The 21,875-nt window shown below is 47.3% G+C and overlaps 1 protein-coding gene across 13 annotated transcripts in view; it reads right to left on the bottom strand.

Annotated features, from left to right (window-relative positions):
• Window positions 1–21,875, bottom strand: part of MVB12B (multivesicular body subunit 12B) — a 72,732-nt gene that overhangs the window by 31,662 nt on the left and 19,195 nt on the right. For 12 of the 13 annotated variants that reach the window (XM_075772729.1, XM_075772734.1, XM_075772735.1 and 9 more), the window contains 3 exons: window positions 20,334–20,463; window positions 19,912–20,034; window positions 5,630–5,727 (listed from right to left, as the gene is read on the bottom strand). In XM_075772729.1, the coding sequence (XP_075628844.1) occupies window positions 5,630–5,727; window positions 19,912–20,034; window positions 20,334–20,463 (351 nt within the window). Of the gene's footprint in view, window positions 1–1,467; window positions 1,796–5,629; window positions 5,728–19,911; window positions 20,035–20,333; window positions 20,464–21,875 lie in introns of those variants that run through there. The other variant, XM_075772736.1, reaches the window with a different exon arrangement.

The raw sequence follows: 21,875 nt of genomic DNA, 5'->3' as shown, positions 1-21,875 counted from the left end.
AGAATTCAGTTAACTTTTATACAGTGTGAATAACGTATGCCTCTGGATCTTGTTTTAGTTCTGTGGATTAACACAACTTGAGGTACCGAACTTATGGATGGCTTATCAGTACGCCAAGCTAACATCGACTATCTCTAAGTACTTGCATAAATGTTTTAATTGTTTTGGGCTGACAGCTGGCAAGCATTACTTGAAAAATACTATCAAGAAAAATACATCAAAGTATGTTCTGCTTTCATTCTGTTGCTTTTTCAGCAGTTTCCATATTTGTGTTCAAAAAAAATGAAACTCAGTCCTACCAAGGGTAACTGTGATCATCCTGTTACCTCCAGCTTTCTGCTAGAACAAAAACCCTTGGAGACAGGGTTATACAACTGAAGTAAGGTTCTGGCTGAGATGACAGCTGTAGCAGTATTTGTAAGTTCACACACTTCTTTCCTACACAAAATTGGTACAGAGAGGCTCTAATTACTTTGTGCACACATTCTGATGGGGCTGTGCAGAAGTATCTGATACACTCCACACAATGCGATTTCTGCCTTGACAGGCTCAGAGCGGATCAAGAGAAGGTAGGAGTATTGACTGTCCTATATTGAAATTATGTAAGTTCGTATGCTACAACTGACAAACACGCTTATCTGCAACATGACTCAGAAGTTGGCTACAGTAAAATTTCAGGGCAGAAAAGAACAACCCTACCCAGCAGCGTGCAGGGTCACACACCAAAGCCAGCAATAGCTTTGCCCAGCTGAGAAAAGCCACGCTACGGGGGAGCACACAGCTTCGACCAGCTCGTGATTTCCCAGAAACCACAGCTAAGACCATAAAAATCTCATTTTGCAAACTCAGTCACTAGTTTCCAATGCAACATCCTGCCACGTGCTCTGCAAGGTGTGTTAAGATTTTTTTTCCATCTCTAATCCTTTTCCTGAGACGAGTCGGTTGAGTACGTCTCAAACTGGCAGGTTGAAGCGATTCTGAAAGTGAAATCAAAGGCTGGAGCTGGCGCGGGGAGGCTCTGCCAGCTCCGAGGGCAGAGTGCTGTGCCCCCCGCAGCGGAGGTCATGCATGGCTGGCTGTGCAACCTCTCCGCTGCCGGCCTCGTCCCCAGGCAGGAGACAGCTTTCGCCTGGAATCAGAATTTGAAGGGGGCTTTCAACGGAAGATTTTGTAATTCGAAAGGTTTACGTTTCAGTGGCACTTACACAGCAGAAAACTTATTGGAGGCAAGATCCCCAAGAGGCATCAGCATACCGGTCTGAAACACACTGTTTATTAACTTCAGAGAGCACTACGGTGGTATTAGAGCCCATCCAATTAGTGAGGCCTGCAGGAGTATTTGCACTCCTAAACCTCTTGGTTTCTGAAAGGGTTAAAGCTTATTATTAGCATATAATTTACAGGTCCTTTCTCCCAGGAAAGAAATAATGCACAGTAAATGCCACATTCGTTTTAATAATACATGTTACAGTCTGTGCCCAACATCTGCACAAAGGTAAAGCAGACAGATTTTTTTGACATGTCCCACTCTGCCATCCAAACACAGGCTTTTTGTTTCTTAAGTGACGGAAGGTTTAATCAAGAAAGCAGGCAATTCATCAATCGAAACAAGGCTGCTCACACCGCCCTGACAGCACACACATGGTTTTATACAGAAGAAACCTCGCCACCTGTCAGCAGCACCTTTTACATCAGGATATACAAATACACAGAGTGATCAATCCTCCAGCTCTTCCCATTCATTTCTTCGTTTTCTTATTATATTTTTCTTTATGCTAGATGTTGCCCTCATTCTCTGTAGGGATAGATGGGAGACAAGGCAAGCTATGGCTGTTTATACACTATCATAAAAATTTATATACCCTTACAGTGACTTATTTCCCTTCTATTTGAGTACCATTATTATAAATAATTTTTCACTTCATTCAGGAATTTTTCCTGTACGTTATTATCTGTGGCTGCCTGAGAGGGCTCCCTCTCTCCCTCACTGTCCTTGTGGCTCTGATAAGCCAAAGCAATATGCAGCCAGGAGATGGTGAAGTCTGAAATGAAGGCAGTATGTAGTCACAACAACATCTTAATTAAGCTGAAGGCCATGAAGAAAGACTACGCCGTGAAATACTGAGCAGTGTCTGTCGACAGGTCTGTCTGGAGCAAGGCATTCTTCTTCCAGCAGCTGCCCGTTCGAACATGCATATTAAGCCTGTCAGCTCCTCAGCACCGCACTCCCAGCAGCACCCGGAGACCTTTTGCAGATCAACTTAGAAGTAATTCGGGCGTACGGCACGGGGTAGGACCAGGGAGCCTGTGGGCACGGAGCCAGCAGCACCAGCGCAAGTGCAGACGGCAGTGCCGTGCTGCAGCGGCACGTGGCATGCTCCCTGCGTGGAGCCGCGAGGTCCGGGCAGTAGTTTCCTATACACGCCCTGTCAAAGACGGATTTGTTAGTTTGCTGTACGGAGAGGAGCCTTCCCAACTTTCTGCTCACCCAATGTTTCATTGTCAAGACTGGAAATGACAAAATGCTGGTTAAAAACTGTAATTACTGCTTTTGGGACCATTTTTCCCTCAGCTCCAGCTTTGTGATAACAATCACATTACATACCCCAAGGACATGGGTATGTAATGGGACAGTTCCAGTGAGGATCCGGCAATTTCTGCCAAAATGTATTTTGCGATAGGTAGTAGGCTCAACAGCCAAAATTCATTGCACCTTCCACCAACAGGCCGAACCCCAGAGGGAAGTGTCCGTTTCATTGACTACTGAGAAAATCATGGGTGTCTACAGAGAGCCATGCCGCCACTCTTAATTCCACCCTCCCTAAATAGCCCATGCTGTCCCCACCACAAGAATTCAGACTGAGGCGATACTGAAACTGGAAGATAACAGACCGCTCACAACAGCTTTTGTCTCCCTGTGCCAGCACCAGGAGACCTCCCATTTTGCCGAGAGCCAAGAGAGGGAGCCCGCAGGCTCGTCTGTGCGTGGCCACCCCATGGAACCGGAGAGCAGTCCTGTACCCACTGGAGCACCGGTCGCCTCGCCGGCCGCTCGCCGCCACAGCCCGCACGTCTCCCACACGCCCACGTCTCCCCCGGCGCCGCAGGCCCCGCAGCACACTGCAGCCAGGACCCCACAGCAGCAAATCACATCCCGGCAGAGCAATTAGGGACGACAGTGGAAGCGCGTTAATAAATTTCCCGTTGCCATGGCACTGCAGCAAGGCACTCGCATTGCAGCACAGATAAAACGGACTGGCTGCAAACTACACCAACGTAACAGGAAACTTCAGAATGGTTTCCACAGCTCGTCTGGGGGCTAATCTACCTCGGCAACGTTTAAGCACGCAAAGGGAATTGTCCCAGCACCTCATCACAGCCGCTGAAAAGGCAGCAGTGGTCAGGAGTTACGCATGAAGATCCCTGCCAATGCACAGGATGTTTCATATGACAAGACCCTTTCTTCAGAAACGATTCACAGCTGCAATAACCATTACAGTACATGTATGCACAACAACTTGTATAACAACGTGTCTGGAGGAGAATGTGCAGTTGGGGGGGGGGGGCGAGGGGAAGAGTTATATACTTTGACTGAAATGTGCTTGAGCAAACGTGGAAGACTAATGCCATGCCCAGTTTTGCAGACCCATTTTGTGCTTTGCCTATAATTATCTGGTAAAGTATTCAGGTTCTTTGCAAAACAGGTCATCTTTCCCAGCTGCACTGCAAGCAGAAGCAGTCCAGGGCAAGTCCTAGAGCAGGGCTGTTCTAAGTAACGTTCATGCAGAGTCGCTGCCTCACTGTTTGCACATTTGATGCTTTCTCAGGAGATAAAGTGCAGCTTTCAGTCCTCCGTGCAGGACTGTCTCATGTGAGCACAAGAACACGCCTTCCCTTACATTTCTAAATCTATTAGGGCAGGAGAGTAACAAGAAAAACGAGTACTGACAAGAATTATGCAATTGTTATATTCCATCTATTTAGGAACCCGAAGCTGCAGTTTCAGGCAGAGATTACCTTTTAAATAACCCTTTGATTATGGTACATGAATTAATGCCATGTTCCCATGTTAGAAGTGTCACTCACTATTAATAGCAAGAATCTGTGAATGGCACATTTTTGCCATCTTCTCTTCCCTGATTATGCACAAGCACTACCTATTGTGCAGCCCACTGAATCCACTGCTGCTGCTTCTGGGTTTCCAAACGGTCCTGAAAACCTCCTTCAGTCAGATGAAGGGACTGTACTTTCATTAGGTTTTGACAGAGTCAGGTTTAAAGCCAATATTTTTCTCCTCTTGCAAAAAAATGACATAACAAAGAGAAAACTGTGGCTAAGCGGGATTCTACCATGCCTGTCACCATCAGGTGTAATACTACCTTGCATCCCAGCACTACTCAGCTGAAGCATAGAATATGAGCTAGCCTCTAAGAGAAGAAGTAGGTGAAACACACTGTTGTGCCACACCTGCACCTACCATTTTTCTTTAGTTTGCAGAACCAAGAGTCCTTTTGCTGTGGTTCGTGAATAGCTTCCAGACCACACAGCTCTCAGCATGTTCAGGAGTGCTGGTGACAGACTCCGTGAGGTACAACCCTGTAAGAAGCATCCCTGCCTCTCATTCCTAGCAGCATTTCTTCCCGGGCTCTGAGAACCAGGCTACGTTCCTTTTTTTGCTCACTCCTCCTTCAGGAAAGCAAGCACTTAAAGGCAGGACCTCCTCCAGAGGAGCAGAGCTGTCAGGGACAGCTCACAGGGACCTCAGCTCCAAACCGAACCCACCATGTGGTCCTGAAGCACAGTAACAGGTACCTGTACCTGCACAGGTGAAGGAATGGGCTTGATCCTCACCACTCTATTTAAATACACATTTTTGCTGCAGACTACTACTAGTTAAAAATAAAAAACAGCTAAAATACTCATCGGCAGGTTTTTTCCACACTGACATCTGGAAACTGTCACTAGCTCTAGCACTTGTGCACTAGCCTAGAATGGTGAACAGAGAGAAAGCTACCGCTAGAGAGACAAAGCATGCAAGCACATGCTTCTTAAAAATATTGCAGACCTCCCCATATCCTAACATCTCATTTCAAATTTACCCTAATACTGAGAAAACAAATCTACGCAGTGCCAGTATTCAGAATATAGAAATAGGAAAGAGTAAAGATCTCAACTGTTTTTGATGTGTATGTTGAGTGTAGCAAAGAACAGTGTGTACCAAAATCATCCTTGCTAGGCAGGACAAAGCTTCCTGTGAAACGGGCAGAGGTGTCATCTCTTATGACTCACCTGGGAAGATCATGAAAAAGACAAGGAACAAAGTTTGTGTTGGTGTTGCTTTCCATCAGAGCTCTGATCTAGCACCTCCGTGGGCAGCAGCATCCCCCCCTGAGGGCTGCAATCTCCCCAGTGATCAGTAACGTTTGTTGCCAGTGACACATGTGCCTGGGTGTTTTCTGGGGTCTCTGCACCCCTTCTGCTCTCGACATTTAAATGGCACTGAGGCAAAGCTGGACGTTTGTTTCATGGGTCCCACACACCTGGCTGTTTGCGCAAGCAGGGCTGCTTTACTTGGTTACACCACGGATTACACAGAAGAGCAGAGGAACCATCGCGTGCGCCAGCTTACCTGATATGGCATACAAATTTGAGTGCTGGTGCTCCAAGTCCAGGCGAGTGCTGTGACTTTTCCCTCGAAAGCTGGCAGGGAGCGTCAGCGAGATATGCCTGAGGAAGGGAGATGGGTAATGGAGAGGACATTACTACAGAGCAGAAGACGTTGCTGCTGTCAGCTCGCTCTTGCCTGACGAGTCCAGTCAGGTTAAGCAACAAACATCAATTTTAACACTGCTTCCAAAAGCCAGAGCAGGCCCCAAATACCAGGGGGAGGCCAAGGTGGCGGTTCAGCCATTACAGCCAAGGGTGGTTCAGCTGCTTTACCTGCTCCTCAGTCCAGCTGTGAGCAAGACCAGCTACACCCTGGCACAAGCCCCCTCCGCCCCACCAAACCCCGACTTGGCCAACAACCAAAGCGCTACAGAGGCGGCCATCCACCCTCCAGCAGGACACGGCAGCTCCTCGCAAGGCGGCACCCAGGGACAGCCTGTACGGTGGCCAGCGAGCACGATCCCCTCTGCAAATGCAAGTCTCAACATAAGGCACCAAGAGAGTGCCTGAACACCCTGCAGGACTCAACTGCATTTCCTTCAAGGCAGAAAGCGCTAACAGCACGTGCTTTGGATTTTTCCGTGCCAGAAACTTCTGAGTATATCCACAAACAAGATCTTTGAAACTCTCTTGATGACTAAGGCCTGCTCCAAACCTACTCAGAGCCCGCTGCACGCTCCCACGCTCCCCGAGGCGCGGGCGATGCACACGCTGAGCTCCCCCACCCCAGTCCCCGAGAAAAGGGAAGCCAAACTTCACTCGTCACCTCTCTAGCTGCAGCAGTGTGCGACGCCCTCCCTCCCTCCCTCTCAACAACGCTCTGCCCGGCAGTCCTGCAGCACAGAGATATTTTTAAATTGTCCATTAAACCTTCCTATAAATAGGAAAAAACAGACCTCATGGAAGTGAAGTTGAAACTATTTTCAGTGGCTCACAACTTATTAAACGGAAAATCCAGCACAAGGCAAGTCTGGACACAGGCTAGATGAGGTGGGAGACCTTCCCGGGAACACACGGTGTGGGAGGGCGGGATGCGACGCCCAGCAAGCCCCAATCTCACCGGGCCCCAGGGCTGGAGAGAGAGCTGTGCATGAAGCTGCTGGAGCCCGGAGCTGCTCTGCACCAGCCTCTGGCATGAGGACGGACCGACAGCCCTTCGGGTGCAAACAGCCCGTGCCGGCTGCCCCCACCCAGCAGGACACAGCCCAGGAAAGGCACGGGCTGCCCAGGCACAGGAGAGCGTGAGCAAGGCTGCTCGCCACACAGACACGGCTCTGCCTCCGCCATCCCGCTGGACCTCCCGCCTGGCTCAGCCACGGAGCTCCACTGAGAAGCCTACCCTGAGAAAAAAGTTTCTGCTAGTAACCACTATTGATAGCCCAGATTTCTATGTTTTCTATGCTTTGCTGAGAGATTCTGGCTTTTCCCTTTTAATTCCAATCTGTGTTTTTCTAATGCTGATCCCAGTTCTGCGTGAATTTTTATAAAATCATTAATCTTCTGGACCCCGTTGCCATACGTACTGAAGATGCTCCCTCTTCATAGCGAGGATAAGTGCAGGACGAGAGCGGAGGCATCATTTCACACCAGCGAGAGTTACTGGACATGGAGAGACCCTCGGCATCACTCTCCTACCAGAAAAACCAGGCGGCCTTTGTGTCCTCTCACAAACTCCCCATCTGCGAGAAAGGGCCCTGCATGTTCTCCAGCAGAGAATCAAATCCATGTTTTAGCTAGCAGGTTTTATCTATCGAGCAAATCATCTGGAAATTATCTGCCTTTAAAAACAGGACACATTTTGTGAAGAACTATGTATTTTTAGACCTTGATGCAGCTGATGGTGAACAGCATGGATAAAATGAGAAAAAGCAAACATCAGCTTCAGTTTGCTTGTGCTTCCCAAAGCTATTTCTAACCAAAAAAAGATGGTGTGAAAATATTTTCAAATTTGGCTAACAGTTTGCTGTTTAAAACACAATCCATATGAGACTCTTTGCGAGCAGAGGCAGGTTTGTCATGAACACACTTTAAAACAGAAGACCACTGCCTGTAGGCATTACACGCTTTTCATTTGTTTTTTAATAGCAGTATCCAAAAATACTTTCCGAGGCACCAAAACAGCCAACAGAAAAACTTTGCAATTTCTCTTGCTTGCACAGGGGACTGCTTTCTTCACCCCAAAGAAAACAGCAGGAATTGTTTTAGAAGTAAACAAAGCAGATCTACTTAAAAGGCCCATTTCTGAGCAGGGTATTTTAAAAGCTTCTACCAGCTTCTGCCGCCAGAGAGGCTGACCCTCCTCCACCCGCACAACCCCCCTCCACACCCCACCACAAGCCGGCTGGACCACGGGAGGCTGCGAGGGAGGTGCCGAGCATCCCTTCAGCCAGGGGACTGCGGCATCCCGCAGCAGGCACTGCGTGAGCCCCACGGGGGAGCCCCCAGCCCCACAGACACACGCAGCTGCCCTCCAGGAAAGCTCTGAATCCTTAGTTTGCAAAAGACTTTCTGAACCAGGTCCCCAGTCGCTACTAGTGTGCCTGGCAGCTCACGCAAGCACCAGCTTTCACGACCGCCATATGCTGAAGCGGTGCGCGTGTTCCACGTGTGTAATTAAAATGAATCGCTCTCCATCCGAGGGACTGTGACCACGCACGCACGAATATGGCAGCGGAAGATGACGCACCCAGACCTCACTGCCTAACTCCTCAGGGCATCCCGTTTGCTCTCCACGTTAGACGTATCGACATTAAAAGACACACCGAGATATTCCCTCGTGGCAGCGGGAATTACAAAGGCTACACGTGGGTACACACCTTCAGACCTGCTCTCAGCGGGCAAGAGCTCCCGTGACTGCTCCTGGGGCCCAAAAGCCAGAAGCGCCAGTTCGGCTGCTGCTGAGCACGGCCTGCCAGCACCCAGGCTGCTACGACAGCGTTTGGAAATGACAGCCTGTGTACCCCCCCATGGCCCCTTTCCATCTCTGAGGCAGGACAAATGGGCACTTCATCACTCCCACCGAGCCACACCGAGGAGAGCCAGCTGTCTCCAAGGAGAACATTTAGCTGCAAGACCACAAGACAGAAGGCAGCCACTGCTAGAAGGGGTCCAGCTCTCCCCTTCCCCTTTTAAAAGCATGACATTGTAGGGAAAACCCGGGAAACAAAGTCCAATTTATTTTAAATTAATGCAAACTTTGGCCAGGATCAATATAACTTATACCTACTAAGTTGATTGCATAATGCATTTTCCTTATGCGATGTGAAAGCCAAATCATTTTGCATTGTAGAAGACAAAAAAAAGTACAAAAAAAAAAAGGCTGCCATTGAAAAGCAAGAAAATCCCAATTACAAAGTCCCCAAGTTCCTAAACACATATCGTGAAAGTATGTGCAGCTCTGCAGCATATGGCAAATCAATTACTAGTTTAAATTTTAAAACAAAAACATGGCAAATGTGTTGCAGAAATAATCAAGAACAACGGTTTGGTTTAGATTACAGCGGCCACTAGAGTTTTGAATACAATTAATCATCATTCCAGGCAATGGGAAGCCATATTGACACTTATTCCTAATTTGAATATTTAATTAGGGTGAAGTTCTTCATCAAATTATCACAGAACTGGGAGGAAAGCCTAAAAGATTTAAACAATTACTACTTTAACCCTTCACCGACTGCTCACCTGCGAGCACAAGAATCTTTTCCCCGTTCTGCAAAGCAAGAACACGCTCAGGCAATACGAAAAGACAGTGTTCAAAAGACACGACAACTACCCTGGGAAAGGCACGCGGACACGTGGCATCCTGCAGGGCTTCGGAGATGCCAGACTGACACAGGCTTCTGACTACTTACACTCCTCGACCTTTACTGGAGCAAAGTTTTCACGCCAGATCTCTATTTTAGCATCAAGTGCAATTCCTAGGGCTTTTGTGTTTGGGGTTGGTTGGGTTTTTTTCCCCCTTGTTTGCTTTGTTCAAACTGAAGAGCCTGTCCAGAATCATCTGCCAGGTTCACATGCCGAGGGACAAAACCCTCTTTGAGGGATAGCGAAGCGGCTGCCTGGTCCTTCCCAGGAGGTTTCCCAGCCCCTGCCCTGCCGCCCACGGATGGGGCTGGACCCCGGCGCCACTCCAGACCCACTGCGCCTCCACCACACCATGGGCATCCTCCCTCCGCACACCTCTGCCTCAGATTGCTCAAACATCCCTTTATGTGCTGTATTAATCCATATAAGAAAATCTTTTTTAATGAGGAGTGATATAGTTATGAACTCTCTAGAGCCATAATTAGAGCAAACTAATTGAAGTTGTGTTTTGACACACTTTCCAAATTCACGGGTACTGCATGACATATTCACAACACTACTGCTGCACAGCCATGGCGACAGCAAAATCATTAGGCTAATAACGCTTATTTGCATTCTTATCATGCCAGCAGCATGCCGTTAAATACTGCTTCAACTAGTGCTCGTTTACTCTGAAAGTTTCCACTGAAAGATATTAACAGTAATTATTAGTACTTTAGTGGAATCTCTAATGTTAAGGAATGGCAACTCACATTAACTATCCCCATGCCAATTATTTTCCTTTTGAACCGTCACAAAAAGCAGCTTGCTTCCTCTTGCCAAATGAAAGCAACGAGGCGGATTTGGTGCTGCAGGATGGATGGACGCCTGCCCACGCGAGGCCAGCCACCGCGACTCCAGCCTGCTCTCTGCGGCGCTGAAGCAGAACCCGCACTGCTCCAGCACGGGTTAAATACAAAAAATATTTTTCCCCAGCATACAATAATTTCCAGGCAATTTAGGATGAAACAACTGCGACAGCACAGTTCAGGACAGGGTAGATTTAATTACTCTCTTAACTTCAGTTTTTCTTTTAGTCATTAAATCCACAGAACAAGTCTACATACAATAGCAACAGAAGCAGCACATGAGAGAAAACGCCTTCACATGCTAGCTAGCAAAGGTGGTTTGAGGTCTGCGCACATTATGGCCACTTTTTTGAATGTTTTTGGAGAGAAACTTGCATAAAACAGGCCCAGGAATGCCCAAGAGTTCCAAATCCGTTATTAATAACTGTCTGCAGGAAGGTGATGAACTGCTTTTGAAGTTAGGGGGCAAGTACTCATAAAAAAATAACAGAGGATCATAAGGGGAAATGCCAGATATCAAAGGATGCCCCATAATTCATATAAAAATATCAACAACGCACAGCAAAAGAACAACGGTACGTTTTTACTTTCCAGCTAGATTGGATGAGCGTGGTAGAAAAATAGGGCAAAACTCTGAAGAACTGCCCCACATTATCAAACATATTGGAAACCATACCGCATGTTGCGGACTGGAATTGTCCTGTGCTTTGATGTACCACTGTCATGACTGCAACTTATTTTAAATGAACTTAAGAACAGTGCTGCAAACACTGCGGTCTCATAGCAATACCTTCAAATAAAAAAGACCCGTATCTTCCCTAATCAATGGATTATGCAAAGATCACGCCTCATGAAAAACTGAGGACAGAACAATTCAATTCCAAGCTGTAGAAAGCTGAAAACACACCTATAAGAAGTTACTATCAGGCTGCAGCTCTCAGGAAAGGTAATCCACCTGGAAAGCTTTGCCCGTGGAGGGAGGAAAAAGCCCATTTTGAAGCAGAGGAGCTGCTGGAGTTTCCCTGACCAGAAGACCTCTCAGCAACCGCTCGCTCCACCAGAATGCATTTTCCCCAGCTGCAGCTTCCAGCCAAGGCCACAGCAGATATCTACAGCTCCAGTGGTGTCCAGAATCCCATCTACAGTATTTATTCACAGTCCTTAACTTTTACTGTGCTCAGGCACTGCGATGCCAGAACACCTACCTCATACTCCAAAGAACTGCAATGAAAAACAACACTGTGAGGCAAGAATCACCTCGGGTAATGGACTTCATTCCAGACAATCTATTCTAATCGTGTAAACCAAATATTTAAATACTTTCTAAAACCTTCCTGACCCTTTGCCTAAAACAAGCAACATATGGGCTTTGCAAGCATTTCATCTCATTCCAAGCTACTAAAATATCCTGTTTCCCAAAAATCAATGAGAGCTGGTGGTGCCAGATTCAGATTCTATAAAAGCCCAAATGCATGAGAGAATGAAAAAGGGAGTGAGTGATTCTTTCCACTTTTAGATTTACCCATTTAATTTTCACAGCTGTAGAAAGGGAAAAAGGCCTGTCTGCAGCATGCAGCCTCAATGCACTACATACACCATGCCTCTGCATCCCCCTCCCCGACCGACTGCGCCTCGAAGACAGGGGAAAATGATGTTGCGCTATTCTGTCAAAACTAAAGCAATCACCAGCTGAAGGGAACGAACCCCGATGACGCTAACAAGGGAGCATGATCTACTGCAGACCAACAACCCAAAGTGTAAGGCTTAATGCAGGATGAAGTTCCTGCAGCTTCCTCTATACAGGGATTAATTTAGATCAGAGAACTTAAGTAACCCAGATAGAACAGCTGCCAAACAATAGAAAAAACCCAACAAGTTTAATTTACACTGCTTGAAAGTCTGAGCTGTAGCCCATTAAATTGTTATAGGCAGAGGACTGCATCAAAGAACTAAGACCTCATAGTGTAAGCATGAAGTGCTTATGAAGTGGTTGTCTTAGATGAGCGGCGCGGTGTCTCTGGAGGCTGCAGCGGGAAGAGCGCAGCTTTCCACATCCTTCACGAGCTACTCTCCAGAGTCAGGAGTTTTCAGATAATGAAGCAGTAGGGAAAAATTGCCAAACAGCAGAAATACTCCAAAAAGATAAATTACACATGGTGTAAGCTTCCTCGGTTAGGATTTTAAATTCTGTCAAATTAATCAGCACAACAAAGCCTGGGCTCACGCGTCCGACAAGGAGCATCTCTCCGAGCGAGCTCCTTGCCGGGGGGTGGTGCAGAGGGGGGGCTGCTGCCCAGCCAGACCCCGGGGTGCTGCAGGCACAGCCCAGCCCGTGGGGAGCAGCGACACCTCCTCTGCAAAACTGTTAAACAAATATTCCACATAAAGACTCATTTGGGAAGAGCACGTTGTCAGCACTTTGCCAGTAATAAATAATGACAGTCCAAACACTTTACTAAAAGCAATAAACTCAAGAAGTGTTTTGGAAAATGGTGAAAGTGATTGATTTAAAGAAGGAAATATCTGAACACAACCACATGCGCTTCAGGGTGAAAGCACAGATTACAAATCAACAGTGGCAGAGATCATATTAAATAGCAGACAACACAGAAGTTTTAGGGAAAAACCGCTCAATTCCCCCTGCAGGGCTTATTTAACAACTGAGTGTATAGCTTCTTTCAATGAATACCTTTAGTTTGTACTTAATGACCCTACACTATACCCTAAAGAAAACATGCCTCCAGGAATATTACTATACCAGGAACAGGGCTCTATAAAGAAAAATTACTCTAAGGATATCGAAGCCTCTTTGCTCAGAGCACTCCCCAAATTTTTCAATGCATCCTCAAAATCAGCTAAATCAAACTTCTTTAAACTACAGTTAATGTGTGTCTCAGCTGCTGCAAGGGATTCTTGTGCCTGGAAACCACTCATATTGTTTAAACATTTTTTCCTAATCATCATTTTCTACCACTAAAACATACTGGACTGTGACCAATTTTTGCACGTCTTCATCCAGCTGAGTTGGACGCAAGCCATACGGTCAGTGCAATTTCATAACAAATTCCTTATGGGAAACAGACTCTGGATAAATGTATGCCAGCACCCCTTACCCACTCAAACCACCATGTTCAGATTTGCACTGCCTACACACATCTCGGACATTTCATCCCTAAATTTCATTTCTTACTGTACCCACTGGAATGGGTCTATGGAAACACTTCCTCCAAGCTTTAACTTACTGTTTCAATATCACTGTTTTTTTTAATCCATAGCTACTGTGATGCAAACCCAGCCCTCGGACCATCCTTGACCTCCTTGTAGGCTACCTAATTTAGAAACTAGGAATATCGTGCTGTATTTCACAATACAAGTGATTTGAGCATTCAAACCAAAGAATGTTTTATTAGTTGCAAATCAGAAGGTAGTTTTACTTTAGTAAGAGCACTTTTGATGGAAGAGATTAGAAAATGCAACTCCAAAAAGGAAGCATTTTGTAGAAAGCATCAGACTGTCAGAGACCCCCCGGCAACATTTCTCAGAGCAGTTTCCAGTCAAACCAGGAACATCCATCCCAAAGTACTCCTTAGTTGGTAGCATCGGGTTCAGATGAAGGATTTTAAGGTAGATCCCCACCACTGTGTGAAAGCATCCTGGCCATCAGGCTACCAGCGGTGTCTGCCTCCGGTCAGGGCAGCTTTCTGAAGTCTGGCTTTGCTCCCCCCAGAGCAGAAAAGCATTGAAACCCTGGAACCTTTTCCTCTACAGACTCTCCATAAAATCTGTTTTAAATGTCTTAAAGAAAAAAAATTAAGATAGCTATTTACAAATAACATCATTACTACTTAAAAAATAGGGAAAGTAAAAGGCTTCCCACTTCCCTTCAATTAACCCACTGCACAGAGCAAGACTGGCTTATCATCAGACGAGTTCGGGTCTCCACCATACAGGCTCGTTGGTGCTGCTTTATTAGCTGCCACCTATTGCACATCATCAGCCCCCAGCAGAAAGCCACACACTGATCACTTTCCAAGCTTACACGACAAAGTTCAAACACCATTAATAAATCAATTTGAAAAATCAGACTTCTCTGCCTAGAAAGGAAATTCTTACATTCCTTAACATTAAACTCCACTGGGAGCAGAGGAACAGGAGCAAATCATTTCCCTTTCTAAGAAGGGGTAGCTTAACTATTTAAAAGGTAATTGGGAGCATGGGAGGAAAAATTACACATCCTGCTCTTATTTCAGGGGTTTAAGTAGGGCAATTGCTATCTTCTTATCAAAACCAGAGCAGCGCTTCCCTGGTGCAGTACTCCTGCCAGATCAGTATTTCAATACCTGAGCGCTTGGTGGCACAGACCGACTGTGCTCAGAGCACGGAGAGGGCGCGCGGGGAGGGAGGGCTGCCAGCCACGCTGCAGACCCACAGCTGCAAGGGGTGTGAGCTGCAGCACAAATGAGCTGTTTCTGTAGCTTATTAGCCATGCGGATCAGGCAGGAGTTACAAGCACAGCAGACCTGTGCTGGGGCCCCAGGTTTGGTACAACGCGCAGCCCCTCTCTGCAGGGGCCAGGACCCCTGGGGAGGAGGCAGGCAGCAGGGAGAGGCCACACGCTGCTCTGTCCCCAGGCATCGCTCCTGGGCTGGGGCAGAGCCCCCGCAGGCAGAATCCAGAGGGACCACCACTTCCCTGGGACAGGCCAGCATGCAGCCCTGTGGCCACACCGGTGCTGCCGTCGCGACCGGCACCCTGCCTGTGGCCCCCTCCAGCTGGGACGGTACAGAGCACCCACTGCCTTTTCCAGTGGAGCTCCACCTCCAGCACCAGCAGCTCAGTCCCGTGCCTGCCCATGGTGGGCATTTCATACAGAAATGCACCGAGGGAGGCTTTGCCTGGCTCCCCCCAACTGCAACGGGCTGCCACACTCCAGCTCACCCCATACTCGCTGCCTCTCAGGCCAACCTGGCCACTTCGCCTTGCTAACCCGAAAAAAACCGTGATCTTTCCATCCAGATGGTTTGTGCCAGCTTCAGCTGTCCCCATCGCTGTGCACACAGGAGTGAGCCGCTGCGCTGTACCAGTGATGTGCTGCTCTCAGGGAAGCAGCTACCCCTCTCCCGATCCTCTTTCCACCCAGCTCTGTGAACTGGTGCCTCCTTCTGCCAGTGCCCATGACGACTCGCGCCTGGCTGCACCAGGAGCCCAGGCGCAAGAAACTCGACTGAGCCACTCGGCATTCCTGACTGCCACCCCACCAGGATGGCAACTCCCTCCCCAAGCAGCGCTCCTGTGCTGCTGGCCTCTCCCGCCAGCTCTGCCACCTCTCCTGACCTCAGGCACGTTTGGAGGTGCGGCACTTGGGGCTGACACCGTTTTGCTCACCCGTGTGCCTTTCTGCTCAGCCCAGAGCACGAACAACCGACTCACAGCTCTGCCTCCCGGATGGCAGCGAGCACCATGAGCCTCACCAAGGCCTGCAGGTCGGGCTTACCCCTGCCCCAGGACTGGCAGGCCCTCTCCTCGCCCTCCCTCTCTGGTCCCCTCTTAGAACAGCCACGAGACGTGCCACAGGCAGCCCAGGAAGGCAGCCGGAGTTGTTCTGCCCTTCTGGACCTGAACACCGAGCACCCAGCTGTGCTAACACACAATACGAATACAAGCGGATTGCAGCAAGATCTTCCTTCTCCCTGGTAAGCCATTAACCTTTCAGATGACAGCCTTGCAAACTAAATGACTGAACGATTCCCAGGGTCAGCGCGAATCTACATTTTCAAAACCTGACATCAACAAGTAAAAGTTGTGACTGAATCCCAGTCTCTCCGAGAGGAAGATTAAACGCCTGTGACACATCATCTGCAATCAGAGTGCTCCATTTCCCAAAGTATCTGTCACAGATTGATAACATCCACGCAAAAAGTTAAGTGCAATTATGTCTGTCACTGTAAAACACACTTCAGCAGCACTGACTGACATCTTGCTTGCAGCTGACAAATTGAGAGAGGGCTGTTTGAACGAGGGTGGTAGAAACTCCTGCAGCACCTTGGGAAGGGACGCAAAAGGCACTCCCGAACCACAGAAGCCACACAGGCTCACAAAGCACCGCGGCTGTGACGGGAGCCATCGCGTAGGCAGCTGCAAGACAAAATGGTTCGAGGTTGGCCCTGCGTGCATTCACGAAAGTCAGGGACTTGCTCCCAAAAGGCTGGAACTGGATTCAAAGAGAAGAACATCACACACAAATCCTGCTCTAGCCTACTCCAACAGAGCTCGAGGCACGGAGAGGCTGAGCCCCAAGACACTGCTCAAATGCTCGTGTACTTTTCTCCAAGACCCCAGCCCATGCACTGGCAATTGCTGATCCACAGGCCGGGTGAAGCAGAAGTGTCAAAAGGCCAGACCTGTTACCAGCACCTCTTTTGGGGGAGTGCTACCTTCTCGTAGCCCAAAGCGATGTCACCATGCAGCACTAGAGAGTGCAAGCCTTGCACACAGAGCAGAGATAACCGAGGAAAGCCACATTAAACTCCTGCTGGCGACTCAAGTCAACAAAAGACAGTTTTTTAGTAGCAGCCTTCTAGGATGGGAAACTGCAAGTGCATTTCTCCAGGCTGCCATTAGCGCCAAGAAGCTCTCGCAGAATTTGGAGAGAGAAGACAGTAAAGCAGCTTGATGCCTCACACAATGGCACGGTTGTGCTCCACAGCACAGCATGCCATCCTCGCTGGGATGCGCGAGGGCTGCCGTTAGAGACCATTAAGCCAGATGCCTGCAGTAGGAAACACCAAGGAGAAGAAATGGCTGAAAAATAACATATGCAGTCCAGCACGAATATCAAACAAAGCCTCCCCTTGTGCAGTTCTGACTGCGAGCCGTAACCCCACGACACAAGCGGCGGAAGCAGCATCGCCGACGCGCAGCAAGCTGCGGAGGTCAAACCTCTGACACATGACAAAACTCTGATGTGCCGCCACCCACTGCCATCAGTAACTTACATCATGGATCAGAGGAGGAAGCATGGCTGGTGCAGAAATAAACATCTCTCACGGTAAAAAATCCTTCCATTTAGGAAGGTTTTGCTGTGCAGAAGCTCACTGGTGTGTTTTACTGGTTTAGTATCCAGTGCTAGCAATTGCTCTGAAGCACCCAAGCATACCCTCTTGATTTAAAATTATTTTATAATACTAGACAGCAACTGAAAAGAATAGCTTAAATATCGGGCCAGCCTAACGGCAGAATCTCCACAGTGCTCTCTGTTTGGCACTGCTCACCAATTTTCTCTTAGCACTCACAGCAGCAGCAGAGTAACTCACTGCTGTTCCTATCAGGATATATCCACATGGAATAAAACAGCAAACTGGCTACCAGTGTAATCTCATCTCTCTTTTTGGTGACGTAAAAATAAGAGGTTACTTGTGACTACAATCTTCCACAAACATTAAGTGTTGAGTAACTTACCACACTGCTGATAAAGTATTAGAAAAGGCTTTCAAGTAGTATGTGTTCGCCGTAAGAATGAAATATTTGCAGGATGCACCTTTATATACATTTCTATTTCTTAAAAAATATATTGGATAATAAATAATCAGAGTAAAAAAACAGACATGAAAGATGCTTTGAATGATCAGGCTGGCGGTGTAAAAGTTACCTGTAAATCACGCACAGGGCATGAGAGTGGAGCTGGCTACAGACAGGTGGTTTTTACTAGGAGGCATTAATGTAACATTCAATTATTCCACTGCATACTGGCTGTTTTAACTCAGCCAAATTAGAATACATTTTATATTGACTATTTTGACATTTGCTTTATTTGGCAAGTAAAACAAAACTGATCCAATTTCCTTGCAGCCATTGTAAACCATAAACTGTACAACAAGAGGTTATAAAATATATAAGCCTTGTAAACACTTCTTTTCAGACTGTCGCTGATGCTCTGAGCTCTAATTTTGGCCCTGTTCCCAATAGCTCTGACGCTGCTCTGCAGCCTTCCCTGCTCGGCCATAAAGTGACCCTTCCACACTTAGTGATTAAAGACTGCCATTGACATTCTCTTGCTATGATAATTTTTTCTCTTTATTGTGGAAATCTGCCCAAGCAGGAATTTCTTGCTGACAGAAAATGAAGATCTGTGCTCTAAAATCAAGACATCTTCCCCTATGATCTCGCATGGCCTGTGCTAGCATGTAGCTTATGTCCAGTGGGACAGGCTGAAACCTCCAGAAGGCTGCTGGCTTTTCATCTCTGTTTGAGAAGCAAGACAGCATCTCTGCCTGCGGTCCTGTACTGTCAGGTGTGCGGCAAGCAGCGTGCCATGGCACGGCAGGCAACTGAGCAAAACTCTCAGTGAAAGAAACACCCAAATGCTTTGGAGAGCTCAAAGAGCCACTGCAAGACAGTAGATTTAAGCCTGGGTCATGGGTGAAGGCTCAAATGTACACCCCTGCCTAAAAGATACCCAATAGCTTCTTCGGGAACAGTTTACAAGCGTCACTCTCTGACACGATCTGTAAATCAAGACTCCAAAGGACACGAGCATTTTCCATCCATGATACAATGACCTTTGTATACAAGCCGATCCCCCTGGAATTCCCCTCCGTTGTCGTCTTCAAAATTCTAGCTCTCAACAGTTATTGTAATACTGTAAACATATCTGCAGTATACCAAATGCCTAGTGCAAAAATACGTGTTCAGTTAATTAAGCAAAAGCCCAAAGGGACCCGTAGAGAACGTGCTGTCCCCCAGCAAAAGCCCGGCCCAGAGCTCAGCGATGAGCCCATCTCACGGTGGATGCTGTGCTTTCATAGCAAATGCCAGGAGTATAAAGTGCTCAGTTTAACCTCTGTCTGGGTGGTCTGTTGCTTAACAACACTCTGTTTTGTCCAGAGGAATCCAGCAAGTAAGCTGTCAATACAGGACTGCCGTTATATGCAAGTATACACACAAATGCATATATTTATACACACACGCAAATATTGTCTGTAAGACAGGGAAAACAACCTGGACAGACACTATGCCAGTGTCTGCCCAAAAGTGCTGCTCCTGTCAGTCACTGCAGGATGAGCAGCCTGCTCTGCATGCTCAATGTAGCTGCAAGACTGGAGCACAGTAGTTGGGTCCAAGAAAAGGAAAAATAGAGCCAGTACCTGAAACCATGAGTGGACTGATTCTGGAGAATGAGCAAAACTTGTCTCCCTATGCATTAAAATCTGTATGAACATTTCTCCCTCACTTTGGTCAAGGACAGAAATCAGCTTGGCTACAGTGCTAGCCCACCCACCCTCCAGGGGTGACTCACACGCACTTGGAAACTACATCATCTTGCACAGTTTAAAGCAAAGCAAAGATGTAGTTTGCTGTTTCCCTTCCTCTGCGGGCTGCTTCTTTCTTCTGACTTCTTCACCCATATGTCTTTATACAACAACAAAGGAACATCCACTAGACAAACACCTGAAAGAACATTCCCTCATTATCAGATCATGCCATGTAATCATTCATTCTGCTGTGGTACCCAGGACTTGATTCTGCCAGGAAGGGTTAGTAACAATACACCATGCAGCATCAGGCAGAAGGGGCTGGAAAGCAGAAAACTTACTTCGGCAGGTTAGGAGCTGGTGTTGAAGATGGTACTTGGGAAGGAGGAGTTGCAGGCTGTGAAGATTCATGGTTGCGTGGAACTCTGCCCATCCGGTACCAAATGCCCATGTTGTTCAACTCCCTGTGTAATCAACACAGAAGACATTAATGCTACAAACAAATGCTGCACATGCACACAAGTACTAAGCACTGACGTGTTTCACAAACAGCTTGGCTGATGAGAACCAGTCTAATTGGGGAGGGGGGAGGTGTGTTAGCTAATTCCTACATCAAACTCAGTAACGCTTGTACTTATGTAGACTCTTCCAATGACAAGGTTCAGCTCTTACTACTACTACTCAGTAATTATAGGAAAACAGGGTGCTTAGCCTTGGTACAACTGAATTCATTACAACAGCTTCTGGAGTGAGGGGTACTTACCCTATGAACGTGTACTGAGGAGGAGCTTGTTTAGATCTACCCAGGATTCGGATATCACAGATTGCTGCCTCTGTAGAATCTCGAGGGATGAATTTAATGCACAGCCTCTTCTTTCTGAAAGCTATTTCTTCTGCAAAAACAACCCAGGACACAGGGTGGGTTTTATGCAAGATTAGGGTATAAATGTTATTTATTGTCTCTCCAGATATTAGGGAGATAATTATGGAAGGAACTGGAGCCAAAGAACAGATATATGTCAGCAAACTAGACAGTGCAGTGCCATTCAGTGACTGGAGAAATCTTCTATCAGGAGCTCTCTGTACGCTGTGTGAGATTTGTTATTAGGCACTGCGATAAACCAATACTCCCTACTACCCCCTGCAGAGAAGATAAGACATCACGTACACCACAGAGTACTGCACCACAGAACAGAAATGGCAGGTGATTTTTCCACTTCCACATACTTCTCACATTCACTTCCTCTTTCCAAGGTAACGTTCGCTTTACCAGCCTGGATGGTTGTATCTAAATATTCCTCCCACAAGCATCACCTTTAAGAACGTACCTGGAAGCTGCTGATACAACTGGTCAGTTTATTCTGCCAAGCGCTTCCAAGCAGCCAACCAAACCAAGAGGAGGGGCAGGCAGAAAACCAGACTGCCATGCAGAGGGGCTAACAGTAAAAGCTGTCTGCCCAAACCTCACGCATCTTAGGTGTTACTGACCTCTCCTGACTCAGTCAGCATCACTGAAATGATACTCCCATTGCGTTTGCCCTGGTATCTTTGTAGGGATAAACCTGATTTACAAAGCAGTAATTGCTAGGACCTCCTATGGGGCAATGTGCTGCACTGACCCATGGTCAGGGCGTGGGTGAATCTGCTGCACGGCTCCTTCCTGCTACGCATCACACAGCAACTTCACTTGTTCCCATGTTATCCATCAAGAAAAACTTAAGCCCATCTGAGCTAAGCCTTATCTGTATAATGAATTCATGTATATGCATGCCGTGTGTCTGCACGCAGATACAATCCACATCCAGCCATGGGCCAGTCGCATGATAGCGGCTGGTACCAGCGCACGGATGTGGATTTGCGGTGCTTGGAAACCATTGCTCTATCTCACCCTAAAGAGTCCATGAGAGTCTCAATGGGAGCAAGGTGAGGTTTCTATTTGTGAATGCAGGCACTTGAAAGACATGACTGAAATCTATTGATAAACTGAAAATCTAAAGTGCAGACACTGAATGAAAATCTGGAAACAACCAACAACTACACACAAGTGCCTGCAAAATAAAAACCCGTCAGTTTAATAAGAATAAATATCCTCCAGCTTAGAAATATGCTCTCACTTCAACAGATGGCAAGCAGCCCTGTCTCTATAGGCTCCTCCTGTTTTGTAATCTGCACCTTGGAGAAAGCAATCCATCCCAGCCTCTGAAATTTGCTGTCGCACCAGCACCAATAAATGTACAGGCAGCGCGAGGTGTGTCACAACACAGCATCTGTGCATGCAGCTTTGCTGTTACAGTGCTGCTTTTTA

The sequence above is a fragment of the Balearica regulorum genome, chromosome 20 (genome assembly GCF_011004875.1).
Source record: "Balearica regulorum gibbericeps isolate bBalReg1 chromosome 20, bBalReg1.pri, whole genome shotgun sequence".
NCBI lineage: Eukaryota > Metazoa > Chordata > Aves > Gruiformes > Gruidae > Balearica > Balearica regulorum.
This window is presented reverse-complemented; position numbering and strand designations above follow the sequence as displayed.